Consider the following 12,267-nt stretch of genomic DNA (forward strand, 5'->3'; position numbering starts at 1 on the left):
TCTCTGCCCATTATTCCCACACAGCTGTATCCTGTAAATCTTCTACCAAATCCATATCAGACCGTAAGACATTGTAACAACACACATTTCTGTCTAAAGAACGGACTGCATTCATATAGCGCTTTTCCATATGCATCAGACGCTCAAAGCGCTTTACAATAATGCCTCACATTCACCATACAAGGTGCTCACTACACACCGGGAGCAACTAGAGGATTAAAGACCTTGCCCAAGGGCCTTTAGTGATTTTCCAGTCAGGCTGGGATTTGAACAGAGGATCATCTGGTTTGAAGCTCAGCGCTTAACCACGAGACCATCACCTCCCCAAAGGTGAAGGTAAAGAAGAGTTTATTATGACAGTACTTTAATCAATTACGTTTTGCCAACTAAGCATTTTCCCATTTATTTATTTATTATTATGCTTGTTTGTTTTTTTTTATTTTAGTAATGAAGTCAGATGTTGTCCTGGTTTTTGTCGAAGTAGATGGAAGTGATGGATCGCGTCAATCGACGATCTTCGATCAGCAGAACCAGAAACACGTGTCACGTTTTAAGTCGGAACAAATTCAGTGACGGACGGTTTAGTTCTCCCTCAAACCCAGAGAATAGACTTGGTTTTTTTTGGTTTGGTTTGCTTGTCTGTTAGTTAACTGACTAAAGCCAACTGACGGTGGGAAGTTGACGTTCGCTGATCTCAGGTCAGTTACAGTTTAATTCAGACACCTTTGAAGGACTCAAAGCTCACTTTGTGACGTAGTTAGCGAACACGCTGCTTCAGAGCTAACACGGTTTTTATATGTAAAAATAACTAAAACAACGTATCCGTTGTTTTATTTTGAAGTCTGTCTCTTTTTTTAAAACCTCCTCCAGTGAACGTGGAGGAAGTTTTGTTTTTAACCCTGTTTGTCTGTTTGTAAACAGCCTGGAACCCACCAAATTTTACTGAAGATTCATATTTTAATAGGCAAGAATTGATTCAGTTTTCAAGGTCAGAATCCTTGTCCTGTAGCATTGAACCAATTTTCAAAAATTCATAACTGTCCAATATTTTTACTTTTCATATTTGAGAGTATTATGTAGGATGGTCTTCTTTATTGACTGACAAAGTTTGATCCGGATCTGATCCCGGTTACAGATTTTGTGGCCATTTACATTTTACGTTGAAAACCCCGTTTAATGTATGTTTTATATTATATCTTAATTATATTTGAAAGCGAGGTGCAGACTGACACTCTCTTTGATGCACATCTGATCTGTATTGGAGATTTAGCACATATTTGATTTTAACATTGAAAAACCCTTTTGAGCTATTTTGTCTTACATTTTAGCTTATGAAAAGTCACTTCTAACAGGACTTTGACCTTGAAAACTTTTCCAAGGTAAAAATTTGTGAAAATGGAAACTCGTGCTGGCGGAGGTTTGCGCTCTATGAGCGCAGCACTCTAGCTTCTTGATGTCATCAGTTGTTGCTAACATTAAGCGTGAAAGAGGTTGTTTTACAGTTATATGTTTAACTTTTTTTTTAACCCATTTATTGTTGTTTTTTAGTCATTTTTAATCAACTTTTTCAGTAAATAAATGAAGTTAGGGTTGGAAACTCCCATAGACATTAAGACAGACAAGATAACAGCATTTTTGAGCTCATTTGTCCTTAAAAACCTTTTTTTTTTTTTCTGTCCCTGTAAATGGAAAGAAGCTGCTGTTGGCCCCGCCCCCTCTCTGTCCAGCTCCCACAGACCGGAGATGGATTGTGGGAATTATCAGTGTCTCTGATGCAGATTGTATTGTTAACAAATGCACGTTAACACGACACATTAAAGAAAATACCAGCTGTAGTTAGCATATTTGGTTCATGCTAATTAGAACTGCAATGGTTAATTGATTGATTTTTAAACGAATTGACTACTCCAGTTAATCAGCTTAAATTTATTTTTAATTTAAATATTCAAATTCTTTGATTTCAGTTTGTTAAATGTGAATATTTATTGGTTTATTTCACTCCTGTCGAGCTGTGAACTGAATCTTTTTGAGACATTTGAAGGTGTCGTGTTTGGCTCTGAATATTTTTCACCTTTTTTGGCATTTTGTATTACATGATGAATCAACTAGTCAAGACAATCAGCCGATTGTATAAATAATTGTTAGTTTTAGTCTTGAAGGCAGTTTGAAGGAGTGAGGAGGAGTATCAGGAAGACAGCGGACAGGAAGGAGAGGAACAGTACTGGCCAGTAAGCCAGTAGCAAGCAGTATTTCTGGTATTTATATTTTGTATTTACATTTTGCAAATTGCTTTTTACTTACGTTTGATACTGTGTGCTTCTTACCCTGTGTGCTGCTATACAATGCTGCTGGAACCTCAATTTCCATGAGGGAGTCTTCCCAGGGGATCAGTAAAGTTCTGTCTAATCTAAGCTGTCAGATAGGTGACATTCTGTTTTTTTGACTCGGGTGTCCTTATATTTTGTTTTCCATATTAATGACTAACTTTTTATTTTCTACCTTTTTTTTCAAACTGGTATATTTTGTTTGTCTTAAGTTGTGAGACTTGTTGTTTGTTCTAAACCCACTTAAATCCTGTGTGTAGTTTTGTTGACATGGCCTCAGGGGATCAGCTGCACCAAGTCCACAATCCACATCAAGAGCCAGACGAGGATCCGGGTTTTCAGCTTCAGTTAGAGAACCTGACACTGGAAGGTAAAAAAAAAAAAAAAAAAGAAAGTTTATTTTATTTTTAAGTGCCGGTGGAAGGTTTCAATTTGGACGTTGAATTGTACCGAACCCTCCAGGCTTCAGTCCGCTCTGTGGTTCCATGGTGATTGTTTTATGGTTACGTGCAGTTGAACCTGACAACCAAAATGCAAAAAAACAAAAAAACAAAAAAAAAAACACAAAGAACCTGATCTGGTTTCCGTGTGGACCGAGCACTGATTTAGGGTTCGTTCCTGTTCCTCAGAGCTGATGCACAGGGTTCAGTCTGTGCAGACGGACAGCTGGACGGCGGAATCCAGCACCAACACTGAGCCGGACTGGGAGGCTCAGGTGGCGGCCATGTTGGAGTACAGCACTGGCCTAGAGGAACGTTACGAGAAGCTGAGGAAGCAGCAGGACGAGCAGGAGACGGAGCGCCAACAACTCAAGCAGGAACTGCAGAAGAAGAAGGACGAGGCCACACGGCAGCACCAGGTCAGACCGATGCGCATGTGAGTGCCGCGTCAGTGGCTACCGTAATGTCCAGAGTATGTCACAAAATAAAAATCCTAAATTAAAGCGCGAATACTCCAGAAAATATTGTGATGACTGTGTTCACCCTTCACATGAACGTGTGAAAAATCTGGTCCAAAGTACTCGTTGGTCATCAAAGTGATAACTGTGTCATCGTTTACGAAGTCTGAGCCTTTTTAAGACTCTTTGCATCACTGTTGATCTCTTTAGTGAAATGACTGGAAACACATCCACAGGTTCTTATGGAAAAACTACAATCTCTGCGGGTCAAACTGCAGCTGAATAACTCCAAGGCCACCAGGAAGACCTTCTTATCCAAGAGGCAAGAGCTGATCTCAGAGAAGTCCAGAATTGAGGAAGACAACGTCAGGTAACGTGACTGCTTTGGGGACGGCGGAGGTTCTAGTTGTAACTTCTTCAGAGTAGTCATGTGTGTCTTGGTGGCTTCCCTCACTTTTCCGCTTCATGTGCACTCACTTGGTGATGGCCTGCTGGAGCTGGATTTACCTAAAGAGGCGTTTACGTTTTACTGATTCGTTTTACTGAATGTACTGAATGAAATAACTGTCCAATTACTTTTGATCCTTCTAAATGGTAAATCACATAGAAAAAGTGCAGCACTTGCAGCACCACTTGCCTAATTAGCGTGTTTAGATTTGACAGCTTGCAACACAAACTTGTCTTTCGGCTCTGTAAGAAGTTTCTGGACGTCACAGCCAGCAGATACACCGAGCGCTGCACCGAGCAGAGACAGAGACTGCTTTTCCCAGTGAAAACCGGGATTCCTCAGGGATGTGGTCTGGCTCCAACACTTCTTGTATGGACTGGGTCAGCGCCCAGTTGGGATGTGGAAACCAGAGGCTTTGGTGTTTTTGTTAGTGAGGAAAGCTTCACTGATCTCGACTTTGTGGACACTATATGCTGTGATCTTTGTGGACTCGATGGACACTCTGATTGCAGCACTTGAGAAACTGAGTGAAGAATCTGTGTCTGGCTTTATGACGACAGTCCTGGATCAAGACTAAGATCCAGGTTTTCAGTGAGTTTCTTGACTCAGCCGTCAGAAGTGTGTCTGTATGTGCTGAAAGTGTTTAACTTGTAGAGACATTGGCTGATCTTGACAGTGATGTTCATGACTCTGGGTCTTCGGCCTTTGAGACGCCTGGGAAGAGCTCATGGAGTCATGAGGTCGCTGGACAGAGGTGTTTATCCATGCCATTATCTTTATACGATAAAGAAAGTCAAAGTCTTGAGGGACATCAACCAGTAAGGCAACTACTGGGTGTCTTTGGTACTAGGCCTCTTTGGAGGACACTTGGGTACCACTTAAAGAACGCTGTGTCAAACGAACCGTTACTTAGGGAGACGAACATGAGGAGGATCACTTGCATTGTGAGGGAGAGTCAGCTTTGATATTTTGGCCGTGTGGCACGTTTATCTTTTTGTGATCCAGCACGTAGATGTTTGAGTGTTGAGGACCCCAGTGGCTAGAGAAGGCCAAGAACATGTCCACGTTTCACCTAGCTATGGCAGAGAGGCGATTATTATCAGGAGGTGGGGATGGACCAGTTGCCTGTCTGGGTGGTTACCATCTAGAACCCTCTGTGGTGTCGTGGATGTGGTGAAGCGTACCAGCGTATGCTCCCAGGCCCGATTTGAGTAAATATGCTAATACACAGCTGCACCACAAAAACACCACTGATGTTCAAATACTTATGGACCTCACTACATATACTCAAAGTGGGGTTCTTGCCCACATACTGTGTAGGTTTTGGGTTAGTTTTTTGTGTTCAAGGGAAAACCCCTTTGTAACAGTTGGCCAGATCAAGAACACCCTCTGATGTCCAAACGCTCACCCAGAGTCTCCAGACGGTGGCAGTGTTGTCCTGATAATAGCCTCCTCCCTCCAGGCTGGGCAAGGAACTGGAAGAGAGCGAGAAGAAGCTGACACTCCTCATCGATGAGCAGAGTGAGGAGCAGCGTCAGTGGCAGGAGGAGCTGGAGGAGCTGAGGCAGGAGATGGAGCGGGTGAGGAAGGAAGCCCAGGAAGCAGAGCTGGTGGCCTTGCAGGACGAGGTAGCCGCCGTGGAGAAGCAGCGGGCTGTCGCCATGGCACGCATCGAGGCGTGGCTGCAGGAGGTACATCACAGACAGGTTCTTCTCACTGATAGTGCAGGTGTGGACATGTGAACACCTCTCTGACTCTGGTCTCTGTGACACCAGCTGGGTCTGTTCCTGAACACCCTGAGGACGGAGTTTCCTCAGCGGTACCAGAACGAACGGCTGAAGTGGGAGAAGAAGCAGGATCTGGTCCGCAAGAACCAGGCTGAGCTCCAGAGCCATTTCCAGGAGATGCTGCAGCAGCTCCAGCAAGGTCACACGTTTGAGTCCCTCTCCAGGATCAGCATGCCGGTTCTGCCTCAGCTTCCCATGGTAACGCCCATTGACTGGAACAAACACAGTTTTGGGGATTTTCTCCAGGAAGTATTGGTGTATACTTTCTCCAGTAATCAGTGTAAACAAATTCAGTCTTAGTGCAATTTGACCAACACGCTTGCAAGGTTGCGAGTCATGAACATCAACAGATCCCACTATCGCATTAGCTAGCTACCTCGCATGATATAATTTATAAACGTCTGGCCTATCTGAGGTTAAATTGTGCCAAAAACAGGGTAATATAGTTTGCAGTTGTTCAACAATACTGAGTAGTACACAAAACTACCGTCGTTTCCTTTAGAATTTATTTGCGTAGTGACCGTGCTCGCTAGCTAAGTAGCCTAGCATGTTCACTACAGCCCCACCTTCAAAGTAAGTTTATAGATTCATTCAGGTATGAAGTTGCATGATTATCAAAACAGTCATTCAACACCACAAAGACTGTTAAGCTCATGTGGACGTAGAGGCACAGATGCTTGTCGTTTTCCTGGAATTTTACTCTGTCCAGAGTGTTAATGGTGATAGCAGCTAATGACTGACTCTTTGTTCTTATAGGCCGACCTGAGGATCACTCAGATTGTTCAGTCAGTGGCTCCCCCACAGTTTCAACCCCCACCAATAAACTGGCCCATTGCACCCCAAAGGCACCCGCACCATTTCCATTACCAGCCACCGCCTCCCCGGCCCCCCCAGTACCGTCAGCGATATCACCAGCCGCCACCCCAACATCACTTTCAGCCCCCGCTGCAGTTCAAGCCCCATTTCAGGCCTCCAGTTCGCGCGATTCCTCCCTACAGCGTCAACGTGCCTACTCCCATCCAGGCCATGTACCCTGTAGCCCCGTCCCCACCTCTGCCCCCAACCCCGGCTGCTTCTGACCCTGCTTCTGCAGGCAAACTAGACAAGCTCCTAGAGAAGCTCGGGGCGAGGTTCCCACAATGCAACAGGGCTCAGCTGACCTCGCTCTTGCAGCAAGTTAAGACCTCCCGTGGAACGCTGGCTGGCATGTCGATGGAGGAAGTCGTTGAGCAGGTTGGCTTCAAGCTGGCACAGAACGAGCGGTCGGCCCCAGCGCCCGTCAGCCGGGCTGCCCCCCTGGGTCCCATTCAAAGGCCGATGCCACTGCCACATCGGGCGAGCGCGGCGGCAGGACAAAGTCAGCTGGCAGGGCCCCGTAAGCTCTGTCTGATGTGCCAAAACCATGTGGATCCAGAGTCACGCCACCCGCTGACCTGCTCACACACCATCCACAAAGACTGCATCCGTGTGTGGCTGCAGTCCAGCAAGAACAACTCGTGTCCGTTCTGTCCAATGAAGTGACAAGATCAGGATGACAGGAAGCATTTGTCGCACTCTTCACTGACCAGAGCCAATCACATCAGTGCCATTCCAAAGCCTGTTCAGGATGGATGATCCGTTGAAGACGAGGAGGTGCCGTCACACCCAGCGCCCCCTGCAGGCTAACATCACTTCCCAATTAACCTGTAGAACATGATCAGTAATAGGCTTCAGACAGCTGCATATAAAATTTACACCATGTATTAGAATTTTTTTTCATTAATTTGTAAACAAATTAAAGTTTTTCGAAAATGAGTGTTTTTCAATAAAACTGGATATCTGAATGACAAAAGCCTCCATCAAATTCTGACTGGAAAAGTCAACATGCAACAATGTATATTACTAAGGAGATAAAAAATAAAATAATTCAGAAAAATTATAGTTGTGTAACCTTTCTGACTTTCTGGAAAATCCGTTTATGTACAGCTAGCTGCTAGCACGCCAACGCCAGAACATTTGTCATGTGATGTGCTACGATTTAGACCAGGCGTCTCCAACAAGTCGCTTGCAGAAGGGTTCATGAACTGTACATACTATAAATCTGAAAACTTGATTAGTCACTCGGTAAACTTACTTTAGATTTATATTCAATTAAATTAATTCGACGCTGGTGAGTGGACGGTGCTGTCGGACCAGTCTGTAATTATTAAGTGTGTTTTTACGCTTACAATTATGTGCTCAGTGGAATTGAAGATATTTTTTAAAAATGTTTACATATCTTTGAAAGAACATTGAAGAAATGAGTAGGAAAAATGCACATGAGTCAAGTTCAAGGTTATTTGGAACTTTGCAATAAAATAAAACAAAGCCAAACTGATTTCTCAGCCAGTCAACCCAAGCAGCTGAAAGGGTGAAGGTAGAAGCAAAGCTAATATACACCGACCCCTTTTACCTCAGTAACTTTTACTTATCACAGCAAAACCAAAACAAAACAAAGTGAGCAGAACAGCAAAACACAGACATCTTACAATAATCAAACTCAAATTCCTCATCATATCCACACCAATAACAGCACACATCGCACAATCCAAAAATAACACAAAATCAATTACTTAATTGTCCATATTTTAACCAACAGCTATATAGTCCTTCAAACATGAACTTGAAGTTTCAGAGAATTTAGACAATTTTCACATATTCAGAGAACATTGTTTCCTTACAGTGAGGAAAATAAGTATTTGACCACCTGTCAGTTTTCAGGTTTTCCCACCTACAAAGAATGTTGAGGTCTGTAATTTTTATCGTAGGGACACTTCAACTGTGAGAGACAGAATCTAAAAAAAATCCAGAAAATCACATTGTATGATTTTTAAATAATTAATTTGCATTTTATTGCATAAAATAAGTATTTGAACACCTACTAACCAGCAAGAATTCTGTCTCTCACAGACCTGTTAGTTTTTCTTTAAGAAGCCCTCTTATTCTGCACTCTTTACCTGTATTAATTGCACCTGTTTGAACTTGTTACCTGTATAAAAGACACCTGTTCACACACCTGTCCACCATAGCCAAGACCAAAGAGCTGTCTAAAGACACCAGGGACAAAACTGTAGACCTGCACAAGGCTGGGATGGACTACAGGACAACAGACAAGCAGCTTGGTAGAAGACAACAACTGTTATGATTATTTATTAGAAAGTGGAAGAAACACAAGATGACTGTCAATCTCCCTCAGTCTGGGATTTCATGCAAGATCTCACTTTGTGGGGTAAGGATGATTCTGAGAAAGCTCAGAACTACACAGGAGGACCTGGTCAATGACCTGAAGAGAGCTGGGACCACAGTCACAAAGATTACATTAGTAACACACGATGCTGTCATGGTTTAAAATCCTGCAGGGCAGCAAGGTCCCCCTGCTCAAGACAGCACATGTCCAGGCCCGTTTGAAGTTCACCAGTGACCATCTGGATGATCCAGAGGAGGCATGGGAGAAGGTCATGTGGTCAGATGAGACCAGAATAGAGCTTTTTGGAATCAACTCCACTTACCATGTTTAGAGGATGAGAACAACCCCAAGAAAACCATCTCAACTGTGAAGCATGGGGGTGGAAACATCATACTCTGGGGGTGCTCTTCTGCAAAGGGGACAGGACGACTGCACCGTATTGAAGGGAGGATGGATGGGGTCATGTATTGCAAGATTTTGGCAAACAACCTCCTTCCCTCAGTAAGAGCATTGAAGATGGGTCATGGCTGGGTCTTCAGCATGACAATGACCCCAAACACACAGCCAGGGCAACTAAAGAGGGGCTCTGTAAGAAGCATTTCAAGGTCCTGGAGTGGTCTGGCCAGTCTCCAGACCTGAACTCAAAATCTTTGGAGGGAGCTGAAACTCCAAACCTGAAAGATCTAGAGAAGATCTGTATGGAGGAGTGGACCAAAATCCCTGCCGCAGTGTGTGAAAACCTGATGAAATACTACAGGAAACATTTGACCTCTGTAATGGCAGACAAATGTTTCTGTACCAATTGTTAAGCTCTGTTTTTCTAGGGGATCAAATACGTATTTTTTAGATTCTGTCTTTCACAGTTGAAGTGTACCTGTGATAAAAATTACAGATCTCTCCATTCTTTGTAGGTGGGAAAACCTGCAAAACTGACAGGGGGTCAAATACTTATTTTCCCCACTGTATATTGGCATTTAAACTGATTGACATTTGGACATCACTTGAGTTCCTTTGCCAGATTATTCCATATTTTAGGGCCACAAGTAGAAACACAGACACCTTTCCTGGTCGTCCGAGCGCCAGCAATTTTAAAATGATACAAGCCCCTTAAATTATATTTTCCGTCTCTCACTGAAAAATTCTTGAATTCTGAGGGGCAGTTGCTTATTTTTCACTTTATACATTAATTGCACAGTTTTAAAAATAATCATATCATGAAGTTAGATTTAATGAACAATGGGTTGGTGTGGTCTTGATAACCTGAATTGTGAATTGTTCTTTATGCTTTTTTTTTTGAAGAATGAATGATGATTGCAATGTCGTTTTATAATTATTGCCCCAAACTTCAGCACAGTAAGCCAAGTAGGGAGCAACCAATGAACAATAAAGAGCATGAAGTGCTTTGCAATCAAAAACATGCCTTACCTTATTTAGTACTGCAATACTTTTTGACACTTTCTTTTGAATATGTTGAATATGAGCTTTCCAATTAATTCTTTCATCAATAATAACACCTAAGAACTTATTCTCTTTGACATGTTCTATGATTATCCCTTGTATATTTAACTGAATTTGTATGTCTTTATGGTAATTCCCAAATAACATTATTTTAGTTTTAGACAAATTTAATAATAATTTAATATCAAACCATCTCTTTAACTTTATCATCCCATTATGTAAATCGGACAATAATTGCTGCAGATTTTCTCCTGAACCAAACAGATTTGTATCATCTGCAAACAGAACTGCCTTAAACAGGTCCAAAACTTTACATAAATCATTAATGTGCAAAATAAACAATTTTGGTCCCAAAACAGAACCCTGAGGAAGCCCACAAACAATGTCCAGATAAGAACAGCAGCAATCCCCAAATATAACAAACTGTTCCGGTTTGTTAAGTAATTTTTAATCCAGTTCAAAGCCAGTCCTCTGATCCTATACAGTTCCATCTTTTGAAATATGTTGTGATCAATTGTATCAAAAGCCTTTCTCAGGTCAATAAATAAACCTAATACTATTTCCCTTTGGTCCATATGACTACTGATCTATTCTGCTAAATCGAGAAGAGCCAGTGCAGTGGACCTACCTGCTCCAAAACCTTACTGACTTTCATCTAGCAGGTTATGTCGTTCTATAAATTTATCCAATCTGCTATTGTAAAGCTTTTCCAATATCTTACAAAAAATTGACAATAGAGACACGGGCCTGTAATTTGTAAAAAGATGTTTACTACCAGATTAAAATAAAGGTATCACTTTTGCTACTTTCATACTGTTTGAAACAATTTCAATTTGAAATGATTTATTAAAAATATATGCTAATGGTTTTGCAATTTCAGTAATTATTCGCTTTACTAAAGACATATGTACATCATTATGATCCACTGACTTTTTACTTTTACATGTACTAACTACCTTAATAATTTCCCTTTACTGGACCAAGAAACATTGTGTGTGGATTTCTGTCAATTAATTGCTGATTTTTCCCCATATGGGCTGTGTGGAATTTCAACTGCCAGATCTGCCAACATTAGCAAAGAATTTATTAAAACAATCCACTACTTGACTCATGTTATATTCATCTTTGTTCTTATCTGTAAAATATGTTGGATAGTTATTTGATTTGGATTTATTTGTTATAATAGTATTCAATATTTTCCATGTTTCCTTTATGTTGTTTTTATTGTCATTTAGTATTTTTCCACAGTATGATTTTTTTTTTTTTTTTTTTACAATTCCACATGATAGTTGTTAATTTATTTTTATAGTCCTTATATTTAATCTCTGCCTCTCTTGATTTAGTTTTAATGAATTCTCTGTATAGCATTTTTTTTCTTGCAAGCCTTTTGAAGACCTTTAATCATCCATGGATGACCTTTATATTTATTCTTATTACTATGTATACTGTATAACTGGACAATTTTTGTTGTATAAATTGAGAAAAGTGTTTTCAAATTCTGAATATGCCAAATTAGCATCCTGTTTTGCGTAAATGGGATTCCACTTCTGTAAAAGTAAATCATGTTCTAAGGCAGTGATCGCTTCTTCAGATTCCAAATGCTTACAATGTTGTATTTTTTCAGTACATTTCCTATTTAAATTTAGATCAGTTACTGTAAAAATTGGTAAATGGTCACTGATATCATTGATTAATAAGTCACGTAGTGTTTTGGTATCAATATGATTTGCAAATATATTATCAGTGAGAGTAGCTGAATGTGAAATTCTTGATGGCCTCATGATTTTTGGATATAAATTTAAACTGTAAATAGTATTAATGAAATCTTCTGTCACTTTATGCTGACACAGATTTAAAAGATCAATATTTATATCTCCACAAACAAATACTTGTTTGTTATACATCTGTGAAAAGTACTTCTCAATCCATTTTTGAAACTCCTCAATTTTAGAGCCCAGAGTTCTGTATATGCAACTAATAATGATATTTTGACCTTATTCCATGCATATTTCAATGGTCATGTATTCCAACAGATTTTCCACATCCATTGTCAAATGATCTTTAATTTTGTATTTAAGCCTTTTGTCAACATACAGTGCTACTCCTCCTCCTCTGTTTTGCCTATTTAAATGATTAAATTCATAATC

General features: G+C 40.9%; 1 protein-coding gene across 1 annotated transcript; it reads left to right on the forward strand.

Annotated features, from left to right (window-relative positions):
* Positions 1–508: 508 nt before the first annotated feature.
* Positions 509–7,288, forward strand: rnf214 (ring finger protein 214). The gene is made up of 7 exons (XM_034171340.1): positions 509–698; positions 2,585–2,694; positions 2,954–3,183; positions 3,459–3,592; positions 5,133–5,361; positions 5,446–5,655; positions 6,214–7,288. Exons 2-7 carry the CDS (start codon positions 2,595–2,597, stop codon positions 6,976–6,978), a joined length of 1,668 nt encoding a protein of 555 aa, XP_034027231.1. The 5' UTR covers positions 509–698; positions 2,585–2,594; the 3' UTR covers positions 6,979–7,288.
* Positions 7,289–12,267: the final 4,979 nt, after the last annotated feature.

This window comes from Thalassophryne amazonica, chromosome 5 (genome assembly GCF_902500255.1).
Source record: "Thalassophryne amazonica chromosome 5, fThaAma1.1, whole genome shotgun sequence".
Taxonomy (NCBI): domain Eukaryota; kingdom Metazoa; phylum Chordata; class Actinopteri; order Batrachoidiformes; family Batrachoididae; genus Thalassophryne; species Thalassophryne amazonica.

What these genes read in the sequence shown, in the direction of transcription:
- rnf214 (XM_034171340.1), top strand. Translation starts at nt 2,595, where the DNA reads ATGGCCTCAGGGGATCAGCTGCACCAAGTCCACAATCCACATCAAGAG. An exon ending in AGGCCACACGGCAGCACCAG is followed by an intron (nt 3,184 to 3,458) that starts GTCAGACCGATG and finishes ACACATCCACAG; the next exon opens with GTTCTTATGGAAAAACTACA. An exon ending in ATTGAGGAAGACAACGTCAG is followed by an intron (nt 3,593 to 5,132) that starts GTAACGTGACTG and finishes TCCTCCCTCCAG; the next exon opens with GCTGGGCAAGGAACTGGAAG.